Consider the following 27327-nt stretch of genomic DNA (forward strand, 5'->3'; position numbering starts at 1 on the left):
TATTTAAAGGAATTAAATTTGTGGTTTAAAAAAAAAAAACAAAACCATAAAAAGAAATCTCTAGTCCCAGATGGCTTCACTGGTGAATTCTACTGAAATAACACCAATTCTATACAAATTAAAAAGGAAAACTGAAAAGGGAACATTCACCACTTTATTCTATGAGGCCAGCCAGAGAATATTAATAGGAAGTTACAGACTAATACCTATCATGAACAAAGAGGTAAAAGTTCTTAACCTAATTTTTTTTTTAGCAAACTGAATACAATGTACAAAACAATAACCCATAGGTCAAAATTAAAGTCTGAAAAGAAATTTTAAAAATACATAAAACTGAATGAAAAAGAAAATACAATATACCAAAATTGGAGACATGTAGCTAAAGCAGTGGTGAGAGGGAAATTCTTAGTACTGAATGTTTCTGTTAGAAAATAGGTCTCAGATCAATGACCGAAACTCTCACCTCAAAAAACTAGAAAAAGAATAGGAAATAAACATAAAGCAAGGATAAAGATGAGACTATAAACCAATAAACTGAAAACAGATAAACAACAGAAAAATCAAAGAAACAAAAAGCAGCATAACCAAGTGGGATTTATTCAAAATATGGAAGACTGACTCAAAATGCTGTACATGAATATCCATAGCAGGTTTTATTTGTAGTAGCCAAAAACTAGAAATAATCTAAATGTCCTTAAAAATAGCAATTCTATTTCTACACATTAGTTAGGAGCAACTTGAATATTTCTAGATAATAGAAAAGAATAAATTTTTAAAATATCATTTATAACAGGATAAACAATGTGAAATACTTAGGAATAAATATAACAAAAGATATGCAAGATTTGTACCCTGACACTGCAAAATACTACTGAGAAACAGTAAAGATTTCAACAAATGGGAAGAAACACTACTTTCATGGGTTTGAAGATTCAATACTGTGAAGTTGTCCCAAACTGATCTATATTCAATGCAATCAAAATCCCAAGTAGGCTACTTTATAAAAATTGACAAGCTGATTCTAAAAGTTATATGCAAAATGCTAAGGGCCTAGAATACCCAAAACATATTTTAAAAAGAACAAAGCTAAAGAATTAGCAAAGCCCGAATTCAGTCTTTTATAAAGCTGCAGTAATCAAGACCCTGTGGTATTGGCACCAAAATACAAAAATAAATCAGTGGAACAGAACTGAGAATCCAGAAACAGATCCACACATACATGACAACTGATTTTTGACAAAAGTGCAAATTCTTTCAATAGAGAAGCAATGATTTTGGTCAGCAAATGCAACTGAAACAACTGAATATCCCTACACCAAAAATAAATAAATAAAATTCAACCCATACCTCACACCATGTATGAAATTTAACTCAAGTTCAAGCATATGCCTAAATATAAAAAATTATAGAACTTTCATAGGAAAACACAGGAAAAGTGTCTTTATGATCTTGAGTTAGGCAAAGGTTGTTAGACACAACACCCAAAGTATGATCCATAAAAGATAAAAATGGATCAATTGGATTGCACCAAAATTAAAATTTTCTGCCCTTTAAAATTCACCTCAGAGAATGAAAAGACAAGCCACACTGGGAGAAAATACGTGCAAATCATATATCTGATGAAAGACTTGTACCCAGAATACATAAAGAATGTTCAAAACTCAGTAATAATAAAACAACATAGGTTTAAATACAGGCAAAAGATATGAACAGACACTTCAACAGAAAACGTATTTGGATGGTAAATAAACAAGATGCTCAGCTTCATTAGTCATGAGGGAAATGCAAAGTAAAACCACAATGAGATACCACTACATATCCACAAGAATGGCTAAAATTAAAGATTGGCCATACCAAGTACAGATGAAAATATGGAGGAGCTTTGGAACAAGCCCTTTGCAAAGCAGTTTGTAGGTGTCTTAAGAAGGTAAACATGCATCTACCATGTGATCCAGGCATTCCTCTCCAGGCCCTTACCCTAGAGGAGCGCAAGTGCAGGTCCCTGTAAGACCTGTGCACAAACGTTCCCAGCAATTTTGTTTGTACAGCCCCCAAATTGGGAACAACCCAAGAGTCCGCCAACTGGCAAATGGGGGAACAGACCGCAGTGCACCCATAAATAAATAGTATTCAACAACTGAAAAGAATGGAATTTTGATGCAATGTGGATAAACCTCAAAATACTTACAGTGACTGAAAAAGGTGAGATTAAGAAAAAGAGCACACTGTAAAATGACTATAACTCAATAAAAAATGTTAAAAAAAAAAGAAAAAAGTACACACTGTATAATTCCATTTACGTACAATTCTAAAAAGGCCGGTTGATCTATAGTGACAGGAAGGCAGTCAGTGGCTGTGGGAGGCAGGAATGGGCCTGAAGCCGCACAAGGAAGCTCAAGGTAGCGTGTGTGTCTGTTCATCATCTTGACCGTGGCGCCGCCCTCACAGGTGCACACGTGTCACAGCTGGTGGCAATTGACACTTTCAATAAGTGTGGTTTATTGCGTGTTGATTATACCTGAACAGAGCTGCTGAAAACACCACGCAGCCCAGCACGGTGCCTGCACCAAGGGGTTATTGTAAAGGCTCCTCTGCTGCCCAACATGCACAGCATGGCCACAGCCGGCCTGATCATAACACAAGAACCCGCATTCTAGCTCCTTCTCGAGTTTACATCCCAGCCGGAGTCCCAGCACAGTGCACCCTGACAAGTCCGAGGCTTTGGTTCAGCGTGCAGCTCACACAGCGCTGAAGCCTCTAACCCAGGAGTGCTGTTAAATGTTCTGTGATGCTGGTGCCGCGTATGGAAGGGTCTCATATAAAACACAGGTCTGTGTTACCTAAATAGGAAGCACCTAGGGGGTCCCTCGCAGTCTGGAAGAGGACGGGCTCGTGGACTGAGGGTGTTGCCACATCGACTGTCGTCCACGCCACGCTGTGCGAAGACCCGCAGGCCACTCGTGTGATCTTCTGGCCTTCTAAGCCTTGCACGAGTGTGGGCTTTCTATTAACCGTGGTCGTACCATTGCCCTGTTGGCCATGGTCATTGTCACCCCAAGCATATACCTGTTGGGGAGGGGGACAGAAATTTTCAACATTTCAGAACATTTTCTTTAAATTTATTTCAAAATTCTTGCAAATAACTACAGATGAGTATTTACTTAATATCAACCCACTGAACTCATTCATCTATTTCATTCTGTTACAGGAAGTAGGGAGGTTTTCCTCTTCAACTAAATGCAGTAACTTATTTTTTCCTTTATTTTGCAAAGAAAAATGATCAAAAACAATATGCTCACTTTTCAAGTAATGTACCTCTTGGCTTTACAGAATTAGAAAGTATATTCATTTTTAATTCATTCTGACTGAAGCACAGTGTGCTGATTCGTTGTCAGAAATGAATTCCAGAGTGTATCACCTATAAGCCTGTCAGCTGACAGCCTCCCATGGCGGAAGAATGAGGAACACCTGTTGGGGATAACTTTACTTCTGAAATGAAGTACATACATCTCCCCATCAGACACTCGAGTGGGACCTGCGTCAGTCAGCACCTCCTTCCCGGGTGCCCCACTCACGCTGGCTCCTGGGCAGATACGCACAGGAACACAATGGGCCAAGCCCACCCTCCTGGTTCTTCAAGGACCAGGACTCACCTCCTTTCCTCACAAGCTGCACTTCTGAAACAACAAAGACTTGCCAAGATTTCACTTACCTGCCCTGCATCAGTGACCGCCAGGCAGTGCAGGGCCCCGACGGCCACATGCACGATCTTCTTTCCCCTCAGCCCTTCCACCACCTGCGGCTTCCTCACGTGCACATCAGAGCCGTGGCCCAGCCTGAAGTAATCCCCCTTCCCCCTGCAAGGAGGTCAACAGATTTTAATAGATGGCTGTGGTCTGGTGATGCACCACCAGAAGACACTCATTGCTACAGTGCTGGAGCCAGCTTACTGACAACGTCACATACAATACCCAAGGTCTTTGAAATCACAGTACAAAATAGGATACCATTCATTGAGATTAGTTCATTAATTCTGCTAGCAAGATCCTGAATGTGTGTTTCACAATATTGAAGCTCCTGATGGAGGTTTCACACAAACAGATTGAAAATATGACGTTCAGCCTCAAACGGCTCTTAAAACACCTCTCTGCTCTAATTCTTTCTCGACCTGCTTCTGGCTCACGACACTCAAGCTAAGGTCATTACACTGCCCACAGTCAGCTGGACAGTCCACTCCTTTCTGACTTAATAAAATAACCCTTTACTCAAAACAAACCTGAACTCTTTCAGGGATCAAAGAAATCAGAAATCTGTCTCCCGCACATTTGACCACTAAGCTTCTTGCATGGCAAGAAAGCAGGAGAAACCCTTTACACACACCTCACCTGAACAAGAAAGACAAGCTACATTTCTCCAGCGTTCTTCCGTAAATGCCCCAGTTGTAACAGGAAATTTCTTCTGATAATATTGTCGCTAACCCCAACTCGACATAAATAAAAGGACAGAGATGCCTGGATGGGTAAGAACTTGAAGGTTTCCCCCTCCCTGGAGGCCCCCCGCGCAGACATGCCGGCGGGAGACAGGCGTTTACGTACCACGTCCACACCACTCCTGACTTGGTGAGGGCCAGGGAGAACTGCGCTCCGCACTCGATCTGACACACCCCCTGCCCGTTCAGCCTCTCAATGTTCTGGGGGATGTTACAGCCTTCACTTCCTCCCCGGCCCAATTTGCCAAAGTCACCATCACCCCAGGAAAATACCAAACCTAGGTTTAAAAATATACACTTTAGTCCAGTGCCTCATTATGGGGCCCCCAACCCCCCTGGCAAAGTGGGGTCAGGACAGGACTCACCTTCATCGGTCAGAGCCAGGGTCTGGGCATCTCTGCTTCCACACGCCACCTGGATCACTCTGTGACCAAGAAGGACTTTCACCTACTCAAGTACAAACGTAAAAACAGAGTCAAGCACAGGCACTGAGACAGCAGGGGATTCTTTCCTACAGACTGAGAGCCAATACCGCACAGGTCGTTATGACCTGCTCGAGACTCGGAGCTCATCTCCTCTGGAAATCAGCAGATGGGAAGCTTTCTGAAAGCAACAAAAATGTGTATAATCACCATCTTGGGTTTCAGCTGTGTTGTATTGTCCCCGTGTCCCAAGCGGCCATACTCTCCCAGGCCCCAGGTGTACAGTTCACCGCTGGACGTCAGGGCTGCGCTGTGCGAGCTCCCGCAGGCAATGTCCCGGATCCGCTTGGTTTTCAGGGCCTCTATCAGCCGGGGCTTGTCACAGTTCCTAGAGCAAGATCGAGTAATACTCCTATAATCAATTCAGCCTTCTGGAAAGAACTTAAAAAAAAAGGACATCTACATGGACCCACATTTAGTCAAAACAACAGCCATGGATTAGCTGAACTATCAAACCTTAAAACAGAACACATGAGGCCAAATCACATTCATGGAGATTTTTTAAATGTATTTTTCAGTTCTGTTTTCATAAGTAACCTCTTCTATTCAATTTTCTACAAAATAACTTTCGAAGGGCCTTCACTCTCATTATCAGTAACAGTTTCTTATTAGCACGTAAAGATAAGAAAATATTCTTACATTCTGCTGAAGTGTCCAAGTTTGCCATCATCACCTTCACCCCAAGAAAACACTTTCCCATCGACGGTTAAGGCCGTAGCATGCCGTCCACCTGCAACATTTACACAGACAGGGGCTGCCCGAGCTGGTTTACCATAAGTTAATGGCATAACTACCCACTGTGCCTGGCAGCCAGTACGGACTCAACGAATCTGTGCTGAATAAATGAGTAAAGAGCATCACCATTTCAGGGCGACAAATACATAAACTAAGTGAATGATTATTAAACTACAAATTGGAAACCCCAGAAAGAATTTTACTTGCAAAGAAGCAGCAAAATAATGTTATTTATTGACAGAGTTGCTGCTATGTTAAATACAGAAAAAAATCAAAATTCCGATGGAAAAAGTAAAAATAAGTACCTTCGGGATCAGACAAATTGTCAAATGCAGAGGCAATTAGGCTTTTCAGGAAACGCACCTCCACAGTGGGATTATTTAAGCAAAAGTACCATTGATTGCAATTAAGGCACTACGCTCACTCTCCCCAAAGCAACCTGCTCACGCTCCTCCCCCAGCATGGACCGTCCTCCCAGGCCATCCACCTCCCAGGCCATCCACCCCGCTCAGGACTGAGGACTGTTCCCTCTGTGAGTAGTGACTGCCAGCTCCTAGGTTCCCAGCTCCCAACACTCATCCCACCACCGCCAGAGCCCACGTGATCGAGGGCCATGTACTCTGCTAAAACTCACGCTTCCCGGGCTCCCCTGCCCAGAGAGCACAGTGACAGAGACGCAACAGAAGTGAGTGAGGCTTCCAGAAAAGCTCTCGGACAGGCCAAGTGGGCCTGAGGAAGCGTCTGTCTCATGTGCTCACCTGCAGCTGCAGGGACGTCTCTCAACGAGGGCGGACAGCAGGCCAGCGCTCCCCAGGGGCACTTGAGCTGCCGCCCTGGCTCCGGACCCCACCTCCAGGCTTTTACAGCAGCCCAGAGTTAAATGCTATCTTGCTCAAGTTGCTACTGTTTGGATTTTTCTGTTATAAGGGGTGAAATCTAACCCTATTCAGTACAGAAACGAACTGAGTTTGTTGTATCTAATTCAGCTCCGTTCCTCAGAGGCCTCACATCATGCTTGGAAAGAATAGTAAGTTTCCTGAACTGAAGGGGTATGACTTTTTTAAATGGTTCTTTCTCATCACCAGGATTCACAGACACTGGGAATCTCGTGAAAGTTACAGGCTCTTTCCCCAGAAAAATAAGACATATTTAAGCACTGAAGGCGATGATTTCAAAGATTCTATAAACCCGAGGCCACAGCTCCAAGACTGAAAACCCCCTCCTTGGAGGGGTACGTCCCACATGCCTGGGATTCCAACAACCACTGGTCCCCAAAAGCCTTGTGGAGCAACAGTAATTCAACTCTGCACCACCTGGAGCTGTACATTATTCCATTTTTATTCCTAATAATTAAGTAAAACTTGAAAAAGAATGTAGTGGTACTTTAGGGAAAATTACTTAAGGACTTGAGTTAATTACAGAGCATGAGCAACAGGCTTGTCTGCACACAAGTGCCAACCCTGGCCCTGTACCTGAGTGAACGGCCACCTTCTTGACCACGTAACTGCTGAGGGCTGTGATCTGCCGAGGGATGGGCACAGTCCCGCTGGAGAGGCCCAGCCCCAGCCGGCCGTTGGTGGCTTCCCCACAGGCATACACCTTCCCTTCCACGGTCACTGCCAGGAACAAGAGTGAGCAGAGCATTCAGTTTTTACAACAAAACTATGCTTTCAGTGCCAAGCATAATTTTTAAAAATGTTTAACATTAGAAAAGTCATACCTGCAAATAAACTTTTAGAACCACCAGCCACCTGTACTACATTCAAAGCAGACAGTGTCTCAGAGAATGAAGGAACTTTTATCTAAAATGGGATTTTTTAAAAAAACAAAAGAGAAAAAAAGATAATTTTATACACTTTTAAAATTACAAGTAATCTTATTAGAAGGTACAAAGAATTGCTATTAATTTACATGGTTCTATTAACCAAAAATGTTTTTTTCTCTTAGAGATACAAAGTAAAGTACTTTAAGCATGAAAGGATATAGTAAGATTTACTTTAAAATAAATAGGGGTCAGGGGGTATAGAAAATAAAGACAGAAATGACACCATCTACCGGTAACTGCTGAAGCTGGTACAGGAACCAGAGGACTCGGGTCCCTATTCTTCCTACCTGGGTACACCTGAACATCTCATAATAAAAGGTGAAAAATAAAATACACATAATGTAAGGACATAAACATTTGGTGTACTACATTTTATTTCAGGTCATGCCCTGCTCATTCCTGTTGATTCTGTCTTTTCTAAGAAGTTATACGCTTAAATTTCCCATTGGAGATGGGTGTGATTTAGTGTAAAATTATTAAAGCCCCCATCTAAGAAACCCTTTATGATTTCCATGCATCAGAAACTATCAGTCACCACCAGCGTGGGAGAAAGGATGTGTATCACAACCCCGAAGAGCCAACCCACCTTCACATGCAAACCCCACAAGGACCACATGCCCTCAGGACCCCCTTGACAGCCTGCACCCTCCTGACCGAGGCTCCCAGAGCTTCTGGCCCCCATGCCCCTCCAAATGCGGTGCAGGGACCTCAAAATCAAATATAATTCATGGCTGCTGAACTGCATAAGATAACTTTTGTTGCACTAGAACAGAAAGACTTAAAATGAATGAGGTCTAACTTTCCTTTTCAGCTTCTCAACAATGCAGGTACTAAGGGATCTGATAATGGGCCAAGTCTGCCAGAACACAAAGCAGCAGAGATGCTCATCTGAGAAGAAACTGTTTCCAGGCACGAACCCTGGGAGAAATCTGTTCTGCAGCCTCTCAGTTGGGAGCCACACTGAATCAACTCCAGTTCAGATGCATCATTTGTTGTATCTACTCTTCAAATCACATCTCGCTCATCCTGTACTAAGACTACGGCACTTTTTTACACATTATTTTATTCATGGTAAGCAGAAACGTTTACTGTATTGAAGGCAAGATAGATACAACTATCCTCGACGATTTTCACCCCGTGCTTGTCAAATCTTTTCAAAAGTATACTCTTTAGTTTACAAAACAGCAATAACGCAACCATATCTAAACTGCACTGTTTTCCAAGGACAGAGGCTTCTCGGAAACTAAACTTGAGAATGTCTGTGATTCATGTCAGGAAGGACTTTAGAAAAGTCAATTTTGAAGAACCACATGGAGAAGGTACAAGCATCACAGGAGGCCTGGCAGTGGCTGGGCCCGCGTGGGCTGGCGGGGTGGGGCGGGGCGAGGGCGGGGCGTGGGCCGGGGCGGCGGGTGGGGGTACCTTGGAGCCCTTGAGGCCGCCCAACTGGTCCTTGTCGTTCAGGCCCCACACAAACACTTTGGTTCTTATCGTAGCTGCCGACTCCAGACCCGCAGCCTTCTTTCTTATGAGGCTAACCAAAGGAAAAATACAGAGATAGAGGTGATTCAGAATGAAAAACAGTATTTTTTTTTCATAAAAAGGAAAGCAACCTCAAGCACACACAGTTTGCTGGTTACTATCAGAAACTCTTAAAGTTTTAATTCAACAAAAAAATTCAAAATGTAATCTCCTGAAGTACACACAGGGGTTAGTATTCCAGAGGGTCACATTTCTAGATACCAGCATGCAACTTTTTAAAACTAAAATTTAGTTTTAGCTTTTTCATTTGGTGCTGATCTTCCTGTAAGACCACAGTTTTCTTCCTATATACCAAGTTGAACGTGACAGCTTTTACTGACTCAGAGCAATTCTGCCCATCACCTCAACACACAGCTACTACAGATGTAGCTGGAGAGAACACTGGTTAAATGGCCCCAAGAGTCACCACTGGGGCTGGCTTTGTGGCCATGCCATGTCCCTAAACCCAGTTATCTGTCTGGTCATATTCTTCCTCAAAAGAAATAATAAAATGGGGGGGGGGCACGAGGGTATAACTCAGGTAGAGTGCGTGCCTAGCATGCAGGAGGTCGTGGGATCAACCCCCAGTACCTCCACTGAAAATAAACAAATAAACCTAATTACTTCCCCTCCCCAAAAAATCAAAAATAAGTAAATTTTAAAGAAAGACTTCAAGAAAACAAAGAATATGAAAAAGTAACCAACAAAAATATTTTTAATTTGGAAAAAAAAATAAAATAGACGCAGGCCTGTGAGCTCTGAGGTGCTCTGACAGACACAAGCTCCAAGGCCAAATGAGATTTCCTTCTTTTACACCCTCCACCCACTCTGCCGGCCAGCTGGGCAGGAGTCCCCACCTCCACCCAACCTGGGAGACCTGCCTGCACCCCGAGGTTCTGGCAGCTGGCTCCTGCCACCTCCGTCATCCTATCTCCTGACCTGCCCTTGACGGGCTGTAAGTCTGATCAACAAGATGCTCTGGTTACTGAACCTGATGAGACCACCAAGTGCCTGGAACAGGGTTAAGTGTTCTTGGCTGAGGTGGTAAGAAGCTGCTGCTTGCTGTGTGTTTGAGGTTTTGGCTTTTCGTCTGCTTTTGTTCTATTTTTATAAGCTAGGATGGACAACCGAAGACTCCAGAGATGAGGTAAGATTTTTTTTAACATGTTGTATCCTAATGAATAAAGGATCAAAATTTCATGGCTTGGGGATAAAAATATAGGAAAACTCTCTCGTTGATATCAGACACAGAAGACCTATTTGAAATACTTCGTAACGACTTGAAATACTTTTTAACAGTGTTAGTCAAAAATATGCAGGGGACACCACCAGTGTCAAGACGTGTGACGACTGGTACCACGTACGCATGAGCCGTGGGAAGGAGGGCCTGCGGGGGTCCGTGTGGGCCCCCCCCCCCGGCTGGGGGCCTGCCCTGTGGAGGCTGCCTGGCCACTCAGTGGTTATTAGCTGATTACTGATACCTGACAGGGAAAGGAAAATTACACTCAAATATCCAGAATTTCTTCTGTGAATCTACTCAACCACATAAAAATTTCATCTATGAGTAAACTCAAACTTTTCTGGTTATTTTCCATACACATATGTATTAATTTTACTTGCCCAGTTCATCTTAGTTGCTACTGAATAAAAAAATGTGAATCTGTAATCCTTTCTCTTAAAAATCCCTATGACTTATTGACATGAACTGGAGGTCTCAGTAATTAAATTAATGCATGAAGACACTATCGGTTTGAACTATAACGTGATATAACGTATATTCTAGATAAGGCAGTGTTATAAATACTATTTTCCTTTCAACTTCTTTGCAAAGCTTCCAAAATAAAACAAGACACGATCCAAACCTAAGATACCTGGACTGAGCTGGAATGACCGCAGTGGCCACCCATTCACAACTAAGAGTACGTGCTTCATAGCACTGCAGGGACAAGCGCCTTTGTGTCAAAGAGACAGATCCCTGACGTTACACCCTAGAAAGCAATCAGTGCTCAGGGCAGTGACCAGCACTGGGACCTACCTCTGGTGCACACCTGCAAGGACCCAACCGCAGGGTCTGGGAATAAGCAGCAAATGTGTGCAGACCTGGCAGACCCGACTTCACCCGTGGTACGTGCTGCTCCCCTGCCAACACTCTTCCCTGCCCACTCTGCCTTGAGGAGGAGAGCCCTCCTTATTCTCCTGACAGCTTAGGGCGCCTCTGAAGCCTCTCAGAGCACCAGGCACGTCTCCCCCGTGCACTTCCCACAGCCAAGAGGCCTCTCTGATGTTTGTGGGCTTGGCTAATTTTATCCTGCATGATCATGACAGCATCTGCAGGACAGAGAACAGAGCTCAGCCTACAATCAGCCTTCACTAGATACATGGTGGGTAAATTCAGGAACAGCTGTCACCACAGGCCTCATACAAACTAAGGACCTGAATGAGTAGACAAGAACATAATCATAAGATGAAATCCGGCACTCAGTAAAATTATACAACAGAAGACTGATGGTACGGGCATTCTGAAGACGGGTGTTGGCCAAAATTGCACAATGATGTAAACATACTTAACGCCATTGAACTACACTCATAAAAATGGTCATGATGGTAAATTTTATGTATATTTTATTACAATGAAAATTTTTTGTTTAAAAACCAATAATAAATACTTAGCACAAAAGACTGTAAAATACATACCATACCACCTCCATAGGAAAACACAATTAGGGACAAATGTAAAGTACAAGGATGTATATCAAAATACTAACAGTGACATTACAGATAGAAAAATTAAACATCTTTATTCTTCCTTTTAAATGATATTTTTCTGAATACAATGTGCTTCTACATTAAATATTTTCCTAAATTAAGTTATAAATTTTGAACCCTCAATATTTACCAAATAGTCCTGTGGGCATAAATCTATTCTCATTATGAGATACAAGCTAATTCAACACTGGCTTTTGAAAGGAAGAGCTCTGGCCTGGCATCACCAACAGCAACAGCTCTCACCTCCCACTGCTGCCTTTTTCGTCTTCTTCCTCTTCATTATCTGAAGCTAAGAAAGGAACGGCAGCCAAATCTTCCTCCTCTGCACGGATCCGTCCCAGCAGGATGAGGCCATGGATTTTACAATCAATTCCTGAGCTCCTGCACTGCTTTATCGCAATTTCAATATACCTGTGATACTAGACACAAACGGAGTGAGCTGCAGGCTTTTCAGAGCAACAAACACCAGATGCCTAAGCTGGAGAGCAGGACGTGTGAGACACGGAACGTGCGGTAAGTTAGAGCTCCTTTTCTTAAGTGCTGGAAATCCTAAGCAGGGTTGATGCAGCCATGTGAGTGGGGTCTGCCTCCAAAAGAAGTCACTGATTCACCAAGGATGTCCCTCCAAGGCATGGGACTCGCGGTGATTCTCTTACTAATGTGAAACAGTGTGACAGCCTTACTGAATGACCGCAAACCTTTCTCAAAGGTTTCTTAAACCAAGATGTATTAAGAAAGAGATTAGATGTCAGGTAGCCACAGAGCCTTCATACATAATAAAACATAATAAAAATATCTGATTACAGACAAATCAGGGAAAATAGTACAAAGGGTCCCATAACCCCGTCAACTAGTTCGACAACTATCAACGTATGACCCATATTGCTCACATATGGATTGTCCTAAGAAACTTCCAGGCAACATGTTGTCTCAAACTTTCAGCATATTATCACTGAAATATGGGCACTTAAAAAATATGCCCACAGTACCGTTATGATAGCTGAAACAATTATTATTTTTTAAAACAATTATTTTTTATATCATCTAACTGCTAGCAATGATCAAATTTTCTGACCGTGGAATGACTTTTGCCATGAAATTTTTACCCCCGCTTCTTACTAAAGATAGTGAGGAAGAAATTTGTTTTGTTTTCTTTTCAAGCCGATCTGATAAGCAGTAAATTCAAGTTGTGTACCTGTCAAATTTTAAAATAAATACAATTATTTAATTACAGGGGAAAACGGGCTCGATGTTAGTATAGAAATGATCAAAGAAAGTCGTCTCTATCTTGTAGTAGCTTACAGTGAAAAAGAATATGAAAACGAATATATGTATATTCATGTATGACTGAAGGATTGTGCTGTGCACCAGAAACTGACACAACATTGTAAACTCACTATACCTCAACTAAAAAGAACAAGTCGTCTCCACTGTCACTTGCAAACCATCTAACGTTAGACAGGAACGCTATCTAACATACCTACCTCTGTGCAGTCGTTCAGGAGGGACACTGTGGTGTCGGAGGGGTTAATGTTGATTGTCTTTAATTCAATTAGGTTATTTAGGGAATTTCCACCTAGAAAAAAAGGGAGGACAAAGGAATCAGACAAAGGGGTTTTTATTATAGGCTAGAAGATACTTTTTGGGTAAGCTAATTCAATTACCTGACACAACCACCAGAGAAGGCATGTAGCTACTGTCAGCAGGATCTACTATCATTTTTAATCTATGAACAAGAACGTCGGGGAAAATCTCCAAACGAATCCAATGCTTAAAAAAAAAAAAAGCATTCTCAGTAAAATTCAGCTATATTTTAGCTAACAAGATAGTATCACTAAAGCTTAAATCTAAGTAAGATTTTTAAAATACATCATTTGGCTTGAGACTTAAGACTCTGCCTTTAAGCTGGCAGAAACAAGAGTACTCTATTCCATTACTTGCTCATTAGAAGGAAGTTTCCCTCTAAGCCCCAGAAATGACGTGTTTACAGACTCCTGATCTACCGTGGTTCCTTTATACCCATCAAAGAGTGGGTTATAGAAAACAGGAGAGTCATGGTGGAGAAAAAGCCCCTTTCCCCAAGTCCACCCTGCGTGTCTGGATGACGTACACCCATAAGTAAATGCAATTCCGACAGCCTTCCAAAGATCATCACACATTTGTCAGGGTATATTAGAAAAACTTCTAAACAGAAGCCAAATCTGAACTTGTACATTTCACATGGAGGAGTGAAACAATATAAAACAAAACACTCTATTATACCCTCTATCACTTGCCAATTAGATAAAATTCCTTATCTGTATTGTTTAAAATTTCTAACAATAAAAACTGGAGGGCATATTGCTCTGTAACTTTAAAATAATTATGAACTAAAATATTAAGTGAGAACTGACAGGTACCATCAGAGTATAACTTAGTTCTTCAAAGTTCATGTTGAAACTCTAAAAGGTAAAGTCATCCAAATCAGAGTGTGTGTAGAAGGGCCTCAGGGCACGCACCTTTCCTTGTGAGCCGGAGGACTGCCAGCAGGGCTCCCTGAGGTCAATAAGACGAGAAGCCTGGTTCACAGATGACGACACGTTTAGGCTCTTCACCATCCGCGACCAGCTGTCCAGCAGCATCCCTGGCTGACTGTTGTGACAACGCTTCAACTGTTTTCCAGAGCGGCCACAGAATATTGCAGATTGTCCTATTAAATGGTGGTCAAACCGTGTTAATAGGTGTGGGACAGAATCTTTACAACCAAGAAATAAAGAATATTAACCTTACTGTGACAATCATTTTGCAATTATACGTGTAACAAATAATCACACCACTTTTCAAGCATCACATCACTTAAACTTACATAATATCATGTGTCAATTACACCTCAAAAAAAGCTGGAAAATTAATTAATTAAAAGCTCTAATAACCCCAAGAAAGATAAATGTAAGGAAACATATTTATGCATATGAAATGCGTATAAGATAAAACAAAAGAATAGCTCAAAAGCAGACTGAGGGGAAACACAAAGACTGAAGAGCTAATGGAACAATAAGCACACGTCCAGCTGACTTCAGCAAAAACAACATAAGCCGAATTACAATGGCACAGTATAGTATTTTTCAAGTGCTGAGAAAAAGGTCCAGCAAAAATATTTTTCAGAAATGAAGACACACAAAATCAGAATTCATAACCATAGAGACACATTAAAGAAAATATTAAGAGCTGTTCTTTGGGCAGGAGAAAAATGATGAGAGATGAGAAGTGAAAGATAGAGAAAGGAACAGAGAAAAACTACAATATTAAGGATGTGAAAAAAATCTAAACAAATACTGATTACATAAAATAGCAATCACTTGTATTGTTAAAAACATGTCTGTAAAATTTTTAAACATGATAATCAGAATCAGGATAAATGATGTTAAGAGGATCTAACATCCTTACATTGCTTAGGAGGATAAAAATACTAAGTAATATTAGATTTTGATATGTCAAAAATGGATAATATAGTATCTTGACCAACAACACTAAAAATGTATATAACATACACTACTCATACAGTGTATAAACATACACTAAAAATGTGTGACTTCTAAGCCAGTAAGTGTGTGACGTGAGGGGCTGCTAGATAATGATGAACTTATCAGTTCAAAGGAAGATGGACTAGAGAAGGGAGAACAGAAAATAGATTACTGAGAAGTTGATCAATTTAAATTAAAATATTTCAGAAATTACCTTAAATGTAAATATCTAAAAGATCCAAATAAAAGACAAAGATCATCACACTGGAATTAAAAAAACAAAACAAAACTATTTACAACCTCCCAGCAGAAATGTAACTAAAATACAAGATTACAGAAAGAGTGAGGGTAAAAGGCTAGGAAAAGATACAATAAGCACACTAACTTTGCCACAGAACTGCAGGAGGCATTCTTTTAGACACGCATACAACACGTATAAAACCCCATCATACGCTGAGTCTTAGTCATACACAAGTTTCAAAAAAAAAAAGTCAAGGATCAGTCAGGGTACATAATCTGAATGCAATGCAGAAACCAGTAAAAAGATAGGTAGAAAATGCCGACAACTCTGAAAACTTAAAAATGAATGAATGCAAGAAAATAATACCACTGGAATTTCTAAAATACTTTCAAATGCACGATAATGAGATACCACCACATATCAGTATTGCAGGATACAGCTTAAGCTTTGCTTGTAGATAAATTTAAAAATTTAAGTTCATATGTTAGAAAAGCTAAAAGTGAGACATTAATGAACTAACAATAATTCAAGGGGGGGAGGAGGGTGAGAGGGTCGATCTAGATCTAAATTCCATTAGAAAAAGAAAGGAATGGATAATGATACGAGAGACAGCAATTCAGAACCAAAAGCTGGTAGGTTGAAAAGACTGAAAAAATTGATAAACCCATGGCAGGCTGATCAAAAAATATAAAGTACAGGTGTTAAAGGTGTTAGCCCAGAAAAGGAGAGAGCTCTGCAGATCCCACAGATCTCCTACATGAGATAAGAGAATATTACGAATTAGGACTAGAAAAGAATGTCCTCAAAATGATGAAGGCTATCTACGAAAACCCACAGCTAACATTATACTCAATGCTTGAAAGGCTGAAAGCTTCCCTCCTAAATTTAGGAACAAGACAAGGACGACCACCTTTGCCACTTATGTTCACCCTAGTGCTGGGAGACCTAGCTGAAGCAGTAAGGCAGGAAAAAGAAATGTAAGGCATCCAAGTGGAAAGGAAGAAGTAAAACTCTCAGTTCACAGACAAATGATCCTACATGGAGAAAACCCTAAAGACTCCACCAAAAGAAAACCTGTCAGAGCTAGTTAAATAATTTAGCAAAGTTGCTGGATACAAATTCTACACACAAAATGTGCTGAAAATACATAGTGTATATATACAGTGTATATTCCTACACACTAGCAACAAACATTCCAAAAAGAAAATTTTTTAAATAATTTAATTTAATAAAGCATGAAAAATAGACACTTAGGGATAAATTTAACCAAGAAGGCACAAGACTTATACACTGAAAATCACAAAAAACTGCTGAAAGAAATTAAAGATCTAAGTAAATGGAAAGCCATCCCTTGACAATTTTAGTGATATACAGATTCAATGCAATTCCTGTCAAAATACTGTTTCTACAGAAGTAGAAAAACTCATCCCAAAATTCATATTTGCTTCCAACAGACAACAAACAGTCAAAACAACCGTGAAAAAGAGTGACTCTGGAGGAGTCACATGGTCCCCTACAAAAGCTATCATAATCACAGTGTGTGGTGAGGTGCTGGCGTACAGACAGGCAGGTGACCAACAGGATGGAAAGGAAAGCCCAGGAGAAAAGCTCTTCCATTTACGGTCAGTTGATTTTCAAAAAAGGTGCCAAGACCATTCAATGGTGAAAGGACAATCTTTTCAATAAAGAGTGTTGGGAAAACTGGGTACACATGTAAAAGAATGAAATTATACATTTTTCCTCACATTATACCGTGTACAGAAATTAACTCAAAGTCATTCAAAGACCTAAACTGAAGAGTTAAAACTATAAACCTCTTAGAAAGAAACATAGGGTCTTATCTTCATGACTCTGGACTTAGTAATAGTTTCTTACCAGAAGTAGGTATGACACCAAATGCACAAACAACAAAAGAAACAATACATAAATTAAACTTCATTAAAATTTAAAACTTTTATGCATCACAGAATCCTAACAAGAAAGCGAAAAGACAACCCACAGAATAGGATAAAATATTTGCAAGTCACATACCTGATAAAAGTTTACTGTCTACAATACATAAAGACATCCTATAACTCAGTATTAACAGTTTTAAAATGGGCAAAGGACTTGGGCAAATGGGCAAATTGACATGTCCTCAAAAAAGAGATACAAATGGCAGAAAGCACAAGAAAAAAGGCTTGATGTCATTGAGGGAGGGAGGGAAGGAAAAAAGAGGGAAGGAGAGAGAGAGAGAGGGAAGAGAGAAAGGGAGGAAGGGATGGAAGAAAGAAAAGAAAAAAGAGAAAAGAAAAGAAACAAATGTTGCTGAAGGTGTGGAGAAACTGGAACCCTCATATATTGCTGAAAGAAATGTTAAATGGTGCAGCCACTATAAAAAACACATTAGCAGTCCTCCCTAAACTTAAAGAACTACCTAATGACCCTGCAATTCCTCTCCTAGTTTTGAAGACAGGGACTCAAACAGGTTTGTACATCAGTGTTGACAGCAACGTTATTCACAAGAGTGGAAAGGTACAAACCACCCAAATGTCCGTAACAGATGACTGGATAAACAGAACGTGGTATATACATACAATGAACTATTACTCAACCACAAAAAGAAATGAAGTTCTGACACATGCTACAACATGGATGAACCCTGGAAACACAATGCAAAGGGAAATAAGTCAGACACACAGAAAATCATATTTTGTGGTTTCACTTATAAGAGGTACCTAGTGTTGTCAAATTCACAGAGACGGAAAGCAGATGAGAGGTTGCCAGGGGTTGTTAAGAGGGAAGAATGGAGAGTTATTCCTTAATGGATACCTTCCTAATTTGGAGTGGTGAAAAAGGTTTAGAAATAGTGTGGTTAGTGTGCAAATTCCCTTAATTGTACACTTCAAAGTGATTAAACTGGCAAGTTTTATGTTGTATATATTCTGACATAGTGAAGAAATATGTAATAAAAGACATACAAATAAAAAGACTCACCCTCCACCTCTCCAATTCCACATCCCATCCAACAAAACATTTATTAGTTTCTTGAGATCCTTTTACGGTTTTTTATGGAAATACAAGCAAACAAACTCTGTTCCTCTAGTTCCAGTGACCCCCTCGTTGCTTGGAAAAAAAATAGCAATTCACAGATGGGTAGGACCATCTTTCCTGTTTCACTGTGCACATAGTACAGTGCTCACCATGTAAGTGTGAGCTTTAAAGATCAAAATTAAGTACCTTTGTTTCCACAGTAATTATCTCACTAATAAATTTTGAGGAAAGAGAACGTTACCATTCTACCATACCTGGTTCATTTATTCTGCCAAATGTATGCCTGGTGTTGTGTTTCCTGGTTTTGAAACACGTTTCACAAAAATCAAAGTCATCACAGTTTCTGCATTTGAATCGAGATCCATTGATAGGAAACATCTGACAGCCATCACACCTATTTTTAAAATAAGCCATTGAGTTGATAAGAAAAAGATGAGGTCATTTGTTAAACTTGATTCCAAAGAAAGTCATTCCTCCCAAAAGAATCTAGCAATACAAAAATAAAAACTCACGTGACGCCAGGATGGACACTGGGTACCAACTCCATTTCTGATAAGAGCCCAGTCCAGTGAGACTGCTGAGGGAAGTCGACAATAACGTCTTTCCCGTTGGCACTGAAAGCTAGGACACAACAGAAATTGCCTGGAACATCTCTTTCACCAATAAAAACTGAAAATTAAAATTAAAACTATACCTAACCATGTGATATTATATTACAGTTATTTTTGAAATTTATCTTTGTTTTGATTTGTAAAGCTTTTAAGAATCTCATAAGTGAAGAAAAATGCCAAACCAAAATAAAATGTTAAATAAGCCATCTGTTCTTAAGTAACTTAAGAAACTCTAACATCCCTGCCCACTGGGGAAGCCCCACCACTGCGGCCATTTCTAATCTAAGCTATCTGGCAGAAAGATGGCTTTCCACAAGGCTGAAACAAAATAAAGCAAAAATGGCACTGAAAGAATTCAAAGACAAAATAAAACTACGCATATATTTAATTATTTTTCATGCAACTGTTAAAATGGGCATAGTATGCCATGTGACTTGAAATCTCAACAGTATCACATTAAACATAAACTGAGAATTTTGCGTTTCCAGTTCTTAACACCCATCATTTCCACATTTCCATTTCTTAAATTCAGTCCTACATTTTTATACAGATTTAATAAAAAGAGAGAAAAACACCGAGAGAGAGAGAGAGGGAAGAGAGAAAGGGAGGAAGGGAGGGAAGAAAGAAAAGAAAAAAGAGAAAAGAAAAGAAACAAATGTTGCTGAAGGTGTGGAGAAACTGGAACCCTCATATATTGCTGAAAGAAATGTTAAATGGTGCAGCCACCATTTGGCCATTTGGCAGAAGGACTGATGGAACAAGAACCCCAACATGAAACAAGGGCAGCCTGAGACTGTGACAGATCGAGATAAAAACAAAACCACTCTAACACATCTGGTCACATCCAACTGAATCCAAACCACAATCCCCTCCTGGCGGTATGAATGACTGCTTCCCTGCCAATCATGACCTCATCCTGACTCCAATATTTCTGCCTTCTAGGTAATGTTTATTAACACATTCATTCTTAGAATTACCCCAACTCCTTGAACTCTCCCCAAAATACCCAATGCAAACCCATCAGACTTTGCCACACATTCTCCACGGTATTCATTCTTCCAAGTTGCAGGGAGTTAATACACCTGACTCTGTACAACAGCAGGTGTGCTCCTGGTCGTGAGGGCACTGACAAGCAGAAGGACACTATTTTTATATCGTAAAGTTTGCTTTATACTTGTTTTCTTGCCCTACTTTACTTACATTAGTTGATGAAAAGCCAACACCCAGAGCTTTCCTGCCTAGGTAACATTACCTTTCACAACCCCCACACTTTGATGAGTCACGGACCCCCACTTGTATTTCGGTGTTGTGACTGAGGCTTTGACACGAACTTTATCACCAATCTTGATGTGAGAAGGAGAACTTGGTGGAGGATAGCCTAGAGATTCCAATAAAAAATGAACTACAATTAGCATTCATTTCTGGGAATTCTAAATCTAATTAAGAGGCAAATGAAGAATTTTCTTACCTATAAGTTCCACATGAATGTACCTAACCCAGTAAGTGCCTCCTTTCTGCTGCCAATCACACTGCACATTGAGGTCATGTAATCCATCTCTATCCAACTTGATAACTTTGCCCACATCTCCTTCACAAACTTCTTCATATGTTCGACAGCATCTAACCATCATTCCCACCTAAAATTCAAATTAAATTTAAAAAGTCCAGTTCAGTATATAGATGAGAGATCAATTTTAAGTAGCATTATTCTATTCCTAAGAAAAGATTTCCTCTAGCACCCAGTATGATCTCAAAATCATTTCACAATAAATGCAACCAGGGCTCTTTAGAAAATTGCCTGTCTTGATGTCTGGGGCAGGAAATACGTAAGCTGAACCTAGGTCAACATGTGCCATAAAGCAAGGGAGCACTCAAAAACTAATGGCTCCACACAAAAACTACTAGAGCTGATAAATGAATTTGGCAAGGTAGCAGGATGCAAGATTAACATATAGAAACCAGTTGCATTTCTTTATACTAACAATGAAATACCAGAAAAGGAAAGTAAAATTTAAAAATCCCTTTAAAAATCACATCAAAAACAAAAACAAAAAAAACTTAGGAATAAACCTGACCAAGGAGGTGAAAGACTTACACACGGAGAACTACAACACATTGATTTAGGCAATTAAAGATGATTTAAAGATATGGAAAGATATCCTATGCTCTTGGCTTGGACGAATTAATATTGTTAAAATGGCCATACTACCCAAAGCAATCTACAGATTTAATGTGATCCCTATGAAATTACCCAGGACATTTTTCACAGATCTAGAACAAATAATCCTAAATTTTATATGGAATCACAAAAGACCCAGAATTGCCAAGGCAATACTGAAGAAAAAGAACGAAGTTGCAGGATAACCCTCCCAGACTTCAGACACTACAGAGCTACAATCAAAACAGCATGGTATTGGTACAGAAACAGACATGGATCAATGGAACAGAACAGAGAGCCCAGAAATGAATCAACAGACCTACAGTCAATTCATCTTTGACAAAGGAAGCAAGAATACACAATGGAGAAAAGACAGTCTCTTCAGCAAGTGATGTTAGGAAAACTGGACAGCAGCATGTAAATCAATGAAGTTAGACACTCCCTCACACCATAGACAAAAATAAACTCAAAATGGCTTCAAGACTTAAATATAAGACATGACACCATAAAACTCCTAGAAGAGAATATAGGTAAAACATTGTCTGATGTAAACTGTAGCAACGTTTTGCTATGTCAGTCTCCCAAAGCAATACAAATAAAAGCAAATATAAACAAATGGAACCTAATCAAACTTATAAGCTTTTGTACATTAAGTAAACTATAAAGAAGACAAAAAGACAACCTATGGAATGGGAGAAAATTCCTGCAAATGATGCACCTGACAAGGGCTTAATTTCTAGAATATACAAACAGCTCATATGACTTAATAACAAAAAAACCAAACAACCCAATCCAAAAATGGGCAGAAGACCTAAACACGCATTTCTCCAATGAAGACATACAAATGGCCAATAGGCACGTGAAAAAATGCTCAATATCACTAATTATTAGAGAAATGCAAATCAAAATTACAATAAGGAAATATATACAAGATCTTGTGGTAGCTCACAGTGAAAAAGAATGTGACAATGGATGTATGTTCATGTATAACTGAAAAATTGTGCTCTACACTGGAAATTGACACAACATTGTAAACTGACTATAACTCAACAACATAAAAAATTAAAAAAAAAAAAACTACAATAAGGTATCACCTCGTACCAGTCAGAATGGCCATTATTAAAAAGTCCACAGACAATAAATGCTGGAGAGGCTGTGGAGAAAAGGGAACCCTCCTACACTGCTGGTGGGAATGTAGTTTGGTGCAGCTACTGTGGAAAACAGTATGGAGATTCTTCAAAAAACTAAAAATAGACTTACCCTATGATCCAGCAATCCCAATCCTGGGCATATATATGGAGAAAGCTCTAATTTGAAAAGAAACACACACCCTAATGTTCACAGCAGCACTATTTACAACAGCGAGACATGGAAACAATCTACATGTCCATCGACAGATGACTGGATAAAGAAGTTGTAGTATATTTCTATAATGGAATACTACTCAGCCATAAAAAAGAATAAAATAATGCCATTTGCAGCAACATGGATGGATCTGGAGTAGGTCATACTAAGAGAAGTAAGCCAGAAGAGCAAGAAAAAGATCATATACAACTTATATGTGGAATCTTAAAAAAAAAAAAAAGACACTAATGAACTTATTTTCAAAACAGACTCAACAAACATAGAAAACAAACTTATTGGTTACCAGAGGAGCAAGGGGGGGTGGGGTGGGATAAACTGGGAGTCAAGGTTTCCAGATACTAACTAATATACATAAAATAGATAAACAAGGTCCTACTGTATAGCTCAGGGAACTATATTCAATATATTGTACTAACCTATTAAGGAAAAGAATATGAAAAGGAATATATGCAAGTACATGGATGACTGAAGCATTGTGCTGTACACCAATGCACAGCACTGTAAACTAACTATACTTCAATTAAAAAAGAAAAAAAAAGATCAGTGGTTTCCTGTAACATGACCAAGAGGAAAAATGGCTAAAATACATCGAATCCATAATGGCCAATAAATTCATAATAATGATAATAGACAAAACAAAGGTTCTAGGTCACCTTTCTAAGTACAAGGGCACCAATTCATCATTCTGAAAATTGGTAACGCAAGCAAACAAGCAAACAAAAAACAGCCATCTATTCTGCCTTTCCTATATGAACTGTATTATAGTGACCAGAGTTCATAAGAAAGTTTTCTTTAAAGAACACAACTCCAGCTAATAAATCTGGGAGGGATGACAAAGTTTGTGACAGGTCTAGAAGGCGACAAGAATGACATTAACAGAGAACAGACAGCGACGACCAGTGACGCTGTGTGCTGGTCCCTATGATACATTCCTGCTAAGGGGCAGCCTGAGCCCTACCACCCTGCAGCCCTCACTCCGACTGTACAGAAGATGCCGAGGAGAGGGAGGAAGACCGTGGGCCAACGTAGTTTTAGCACAAATGAATGACATGAAAAGGAAAAAAGGAGGGGGAAATGCGCTAGGTTAAAAAACACACCAGGGACCTATCACTCAAATGTAAGGTATATGATCTTGTTAGTAGCTAAATTCAAAGGAATTACTGTAAAAAGCCATTTTCTGAGAACACTGGGAAAATCTGAGCAAGCATTAGTTACGAGATGATAGTGAGGAATCACTGTTTACTTTGTCAGGAACGTTAGGTACCTGTTTAAGGTAATTATGTTAAAAACAAAATCCTTATCTATATGGGATACATATTGACATATTTACAGGTAAAATGAGATGATTTCTGGGATTTTCTCTGAACTATACCAACCAGAACAAAAGAATTAAAGTAGGAAAAGGAAGGATTTAAGGTTGAAAAAACATAACTAAACTTTTAAAATTAGATGGCAGAATGATGTTTTACAAAAGACGGGGAAGGTATAGCTCAGTGGTAGAGTGTGTGCTTAACATGCACAAGGTCCTGGGTTCAATCCCAGTGTCTCCATTAAATAAAATAAATAAATAAACCTAATTACCTCCCTCTCCCCTTCCCTCAAAAAAGCAAAAATAGGCTGTAAAGGTGTACAAAAGGGGATGACCGAGAAGCACAGGTCTCTGTCCCACGTCACTGCGGACAAGCCCCCTTTCGTTCTGTGGCGCTGGCCACCCCCCCTGCTCATCTGCTGCTCCTCTGTCCTCTCCCCAGCCACAGAGGCCTCCTGCTGGCTGCCATGCCCTCCGCTGCCAGGTCTTGGACTTTCTGAGATGCTCACACACTTGTTGAATGAAAACCTAAGCCAGGCTCCAGCCTGAGGCAATTACTCACCTGAATATTCTCTCTCACATACACTGCATAATCATCGTTACTCAGGAAATCAGCTCGTTTTTTGTAAGTCTGGCTCTCGGTTACAACAGCACCAGTCGACTACAAAAGAGAAACACATTTTTTAAAATGGTGAACCAGCTAAAACTACTTAAAAAGAAGTGTGTGAAACCTCTAATATTAAAAAAGAAAGTGTGAAATATTATGCTATGTTTTCACTGTAAAAGTCTTCATTTTAAAAAGATAATAGCAATTTGACACAACATTGTAAAATGACTACAACTCAATAAAAAAGGCTAAAAAAAAAGATTAATAGCAACAGCATAGTAAAAAAAGATTAATAGCAACAGCATAGTAAGCAGACATAACCTCAAAAGCTCAAAGTACAAAAAATTTCTGAGGCATTTCCAAATGAATCCTGTGAAACAACTTACTCAAGTCAGAAGTCAATGTGTCATATAAATAATGATTTTTTTCAAGGGGGAGGGTATAGCTCAGAGGTAGAGTGTGTGCTTAGCATGTACAAGGTCCTGGGTTCAATCCCCAGTACCTCTATTTAAAAAAAAAATTTTTTTTAATAACATCTCCTCTCATGGCTACCCATCATTTGATGTTAGAACAAGGGTCTGTTTCAAAGCTAAAAGTAATAAAGGCACAGAAAACCCAGGTACCAATTAGGAGCCTCCCCATGTGCCTGGCAGAACCAGAAGGGCCCCGTGGGGCGGCGCAGAGGAAACCAGAGCTCAGGACAGATGGCACGAGGGAGGCACTGACCACAGCGTAGCCCGTGTCATCCACGTCCTCCACCACCTCCTCGTCTGAACACTCTTCAGACCCCGTGTCTGCATCTGAGAGATCCGTGACCTGCACGTCAGCGTGGTCCAGCAGCCACCCAACCAAGGCCTCCACACCTAGGAGCAAGCACACACGGCGCCCCGCGGTGAGGACCACACGCCCAGCTGCGCACGGGCCTCTGACGGCCGCATTTTCCAGGAGGCCTACGAACAAATGGGTGGGCACGTGAAGTCGAACACCCCCGAGGAAAACGCAGTACCTGGCAAGCCCGCAGCATTCCCAGAGGCGCCCGTGAGTGACTTGAGTGCAAACTCTATGTTCCTTCTAGGGAATCCCATTTCCATGAGCTGGACCACAATGGGCAGAGCAGGACCAGGCGACGGCTTGTGCTTCTTCGCTCTGATGGGGCGGACGTGCGGCACGGGGACAGGCGTGGTGGCCCCACTGGAGCTGCAGTCTTCAAACACGGGGCTCGCTGGGTGCGTGGACTCCACAGCCAAACACTGACACACAGCCAGCGCAGCGGCCTGGGCAAACGAGAGCGGAGCCGGGAGCCATCAGTCAGGGGGAGCAGGGAGTCTAGGAAAACGGAAATTACAGACGACCACTCTGAACTGCAATGCAAAGTATATTTCTTTACCCAGGCCTACTGGGTATTCTTAAATGTATGGATAAAACATGTTAACAAGGATAGAACCAACTCTCCTAATTTAATGCAGAGGAAAAATGTGATGGTTAAAAAGCTTCGGCACACACAGAACCTACCTAGTGAATTAGCCAAATATCGAAGTCCGTTAAGGAAATTTCACAGCCCTGAAATCTGAGCTCGAGTGGCAACAAGCTGAGGGAGTGAATGCAGAGTGAGGGGCTTGAGGAGGCAGGAGAAAGGGACCCCTCCCTTCCCCGTGACCAGGCTGTGCCCACAGTCTCCCGCTCTCTTCCATCTGTAGGACAGGCCACAGACAGCACAGAGCCATCCCATGTGCCCCCAAATCAACCCCCAACTACTGAGGAGTAACAGAACCTCTCTGGGGGTTAAACATAGTACAAAAAAATAAGGGGACTAAAGAATACTGGGAAGCAAATTGCAATGAGTCGATGAATCCACGCATCACTGGGGCCTGCAGCTGGGGACTGCCTGCCTCTGGACGCCTCGCCCCTCCCTGAACCACGTGAAACTCCCTGCTCATCTGCTCCTCTTCTCATGGAGCTGAGACTCGCTGTTTGTTTTAAACTGACCACGTGAGGAAGGAATTAGGAAGAAACAGAAGACACCAGTGAGCCTTCCAGGGCTTAGGCAGTATCAAAATCCTAGGGTTTTGCTGTGAAGTCTGAACAACTCAGAAGTGACAGGCTTCATCCTAAAAGCTTGTAATTCAGAACCAGATTGAGCTAGGAGTTCTGGATCTGGTAGTAAGAAGTGGACTAGACTAAGCCTCTGCTGATAATAATTGTGAATTCCCAACAGAGTATTTTTAAAAAACATTTGAAGGCAGGCCCTGGAGAAAACAGGGACAGTGTGACCCTGACCACAGGGAGGCGCGGGGCAAGCCGTGACAGGGGCGGTGCTCCTGGACCGCAGCCAGGGGCCTGCTGGAGCAAGCAGGGTGCGGGAGGACCACAAAGTGCACACGCAGACTACCCGCGACTCCTTGGCTGACCGCAAAGCTGAGCCCAGCACAAAGGAACTGCGGGCAGGCCCAGGGCTAGGGAGACGGCACGAGGTCCCAGTCCAACCACGTTTGAGCGCAGTGGTCATGATGTAGAGGTTTCCACTGAAACCTCAGAAGACATTGTAAATCCCGTGGAATTAGAGACCAGGAACCAGGACTGAGGGCAAAACAAAAATAAAGTGTCACTAGAAAGTCTAGAATCAAGCCTCCAAAGGACTGAGGAAAACTGCCAGGCACTGAACTGTCTGCAAAAATAACATTA

General features: G+C 41.0%; 1 protein-coding gene across 7 annotated transcripts in view; it reads right to left on the reverse strand.

The window, feature by feature from the left end:
• HERC2 (HECT and RLD domain containing E3 ubiquitin protein ligase 2) overlaps nucleotides 1-27327 on the reverse strand; it is a 176406-nt gene that overhangs the window by 42374 nt on the left and 106705 nt on the right. For all 7 annotated transcript variants that reach the window (XM_074363390.1, XM_074363393.1, XM_074363392.1 and 4 more), the window contains exons 46-65: nucleotides 25652-25919; nucleotides 25372-25508; nucleotides 24601-24699; nucleotides 20675-20843; nucleotides 20459-20584; nucleotides 19108-19216; nucleotides 18850-18989; nucleotides 14317-14507; nucleotides 13483-13588; nucleotides 13303-13394; nucleotides 12062-12237; nucleotides 8954-9065; nucleotides 7427-7508; nucleotides 7179-7322; nucleotides 5611-5701; nucleotides 5122-5299; nucleotides 4855-4936; nucleotides 4596-4767; nucleotides 3713-3857; nucleotides 2841-3066 (exon numbers count right to left, since the gene is read on the reverse strand). In XM_074363390.1, coding sequence (XP_074219491.1) covers nucleotides 2841-3066; nucleotides 3713-3857; nucleotides 4596-4767; nucleotides 4855-4936; nucleotides 5122-5299; nucleotides 5611-5701; nucleotides 7179-7322; nucleotides 7427-7508; nucleotides 8954-9065; nucleotides 12062-12237; nucleotides 13303-13394; nucleotides 13483-13588; nucleotides 14317-14507; nucleotides 18850-18989; nucleotides 19108-19216; nucleotides 20459-20584; nucleotides 20675-20843; nucleotides 24601-24699; nucleotides 25372-25508; nucleotides 25652-25919 — 2845 coding nt within the window. The remainder of the gene's footprint in view (nucleotides 1-2840; nucleotides 3067-3712; nucleotides 3858-4595; nucleotides 4768-4854; nucleotides 4937-5121; nucleotides 5300-5610; nucleotides 5702-7178; nucleotides 7323-7426; nucleotides 7509-8953; nucleotides 9066-12061; nucleotides 12238-13302; nucleotides 13395-13482; nucleotides 13589-14316; nucleotides 14508-18849; nucleotides 18990-19107; nucleotides 19217-20458; nucleotides 20585-20674; nucleotides 20844-24600; nucleotides 24700-25371; nucleotides 25509-25651; nucleotides 25920-27327) is intronic.

This window comes from Camelus bactrianus, chromosome 5 (assembly GCF_048773025.1).
Source record: "Camelus bactrianus isolate YW-2024 breed Bactrian camel chromosome 5, ASM4877302v1, whole genome shotgun sequence".
NCBI lineage: Eukaryota > Metazoa > Chordata > Mammalia > Artiodactyla > Camelidae > Camelus > Camelus bactrianus.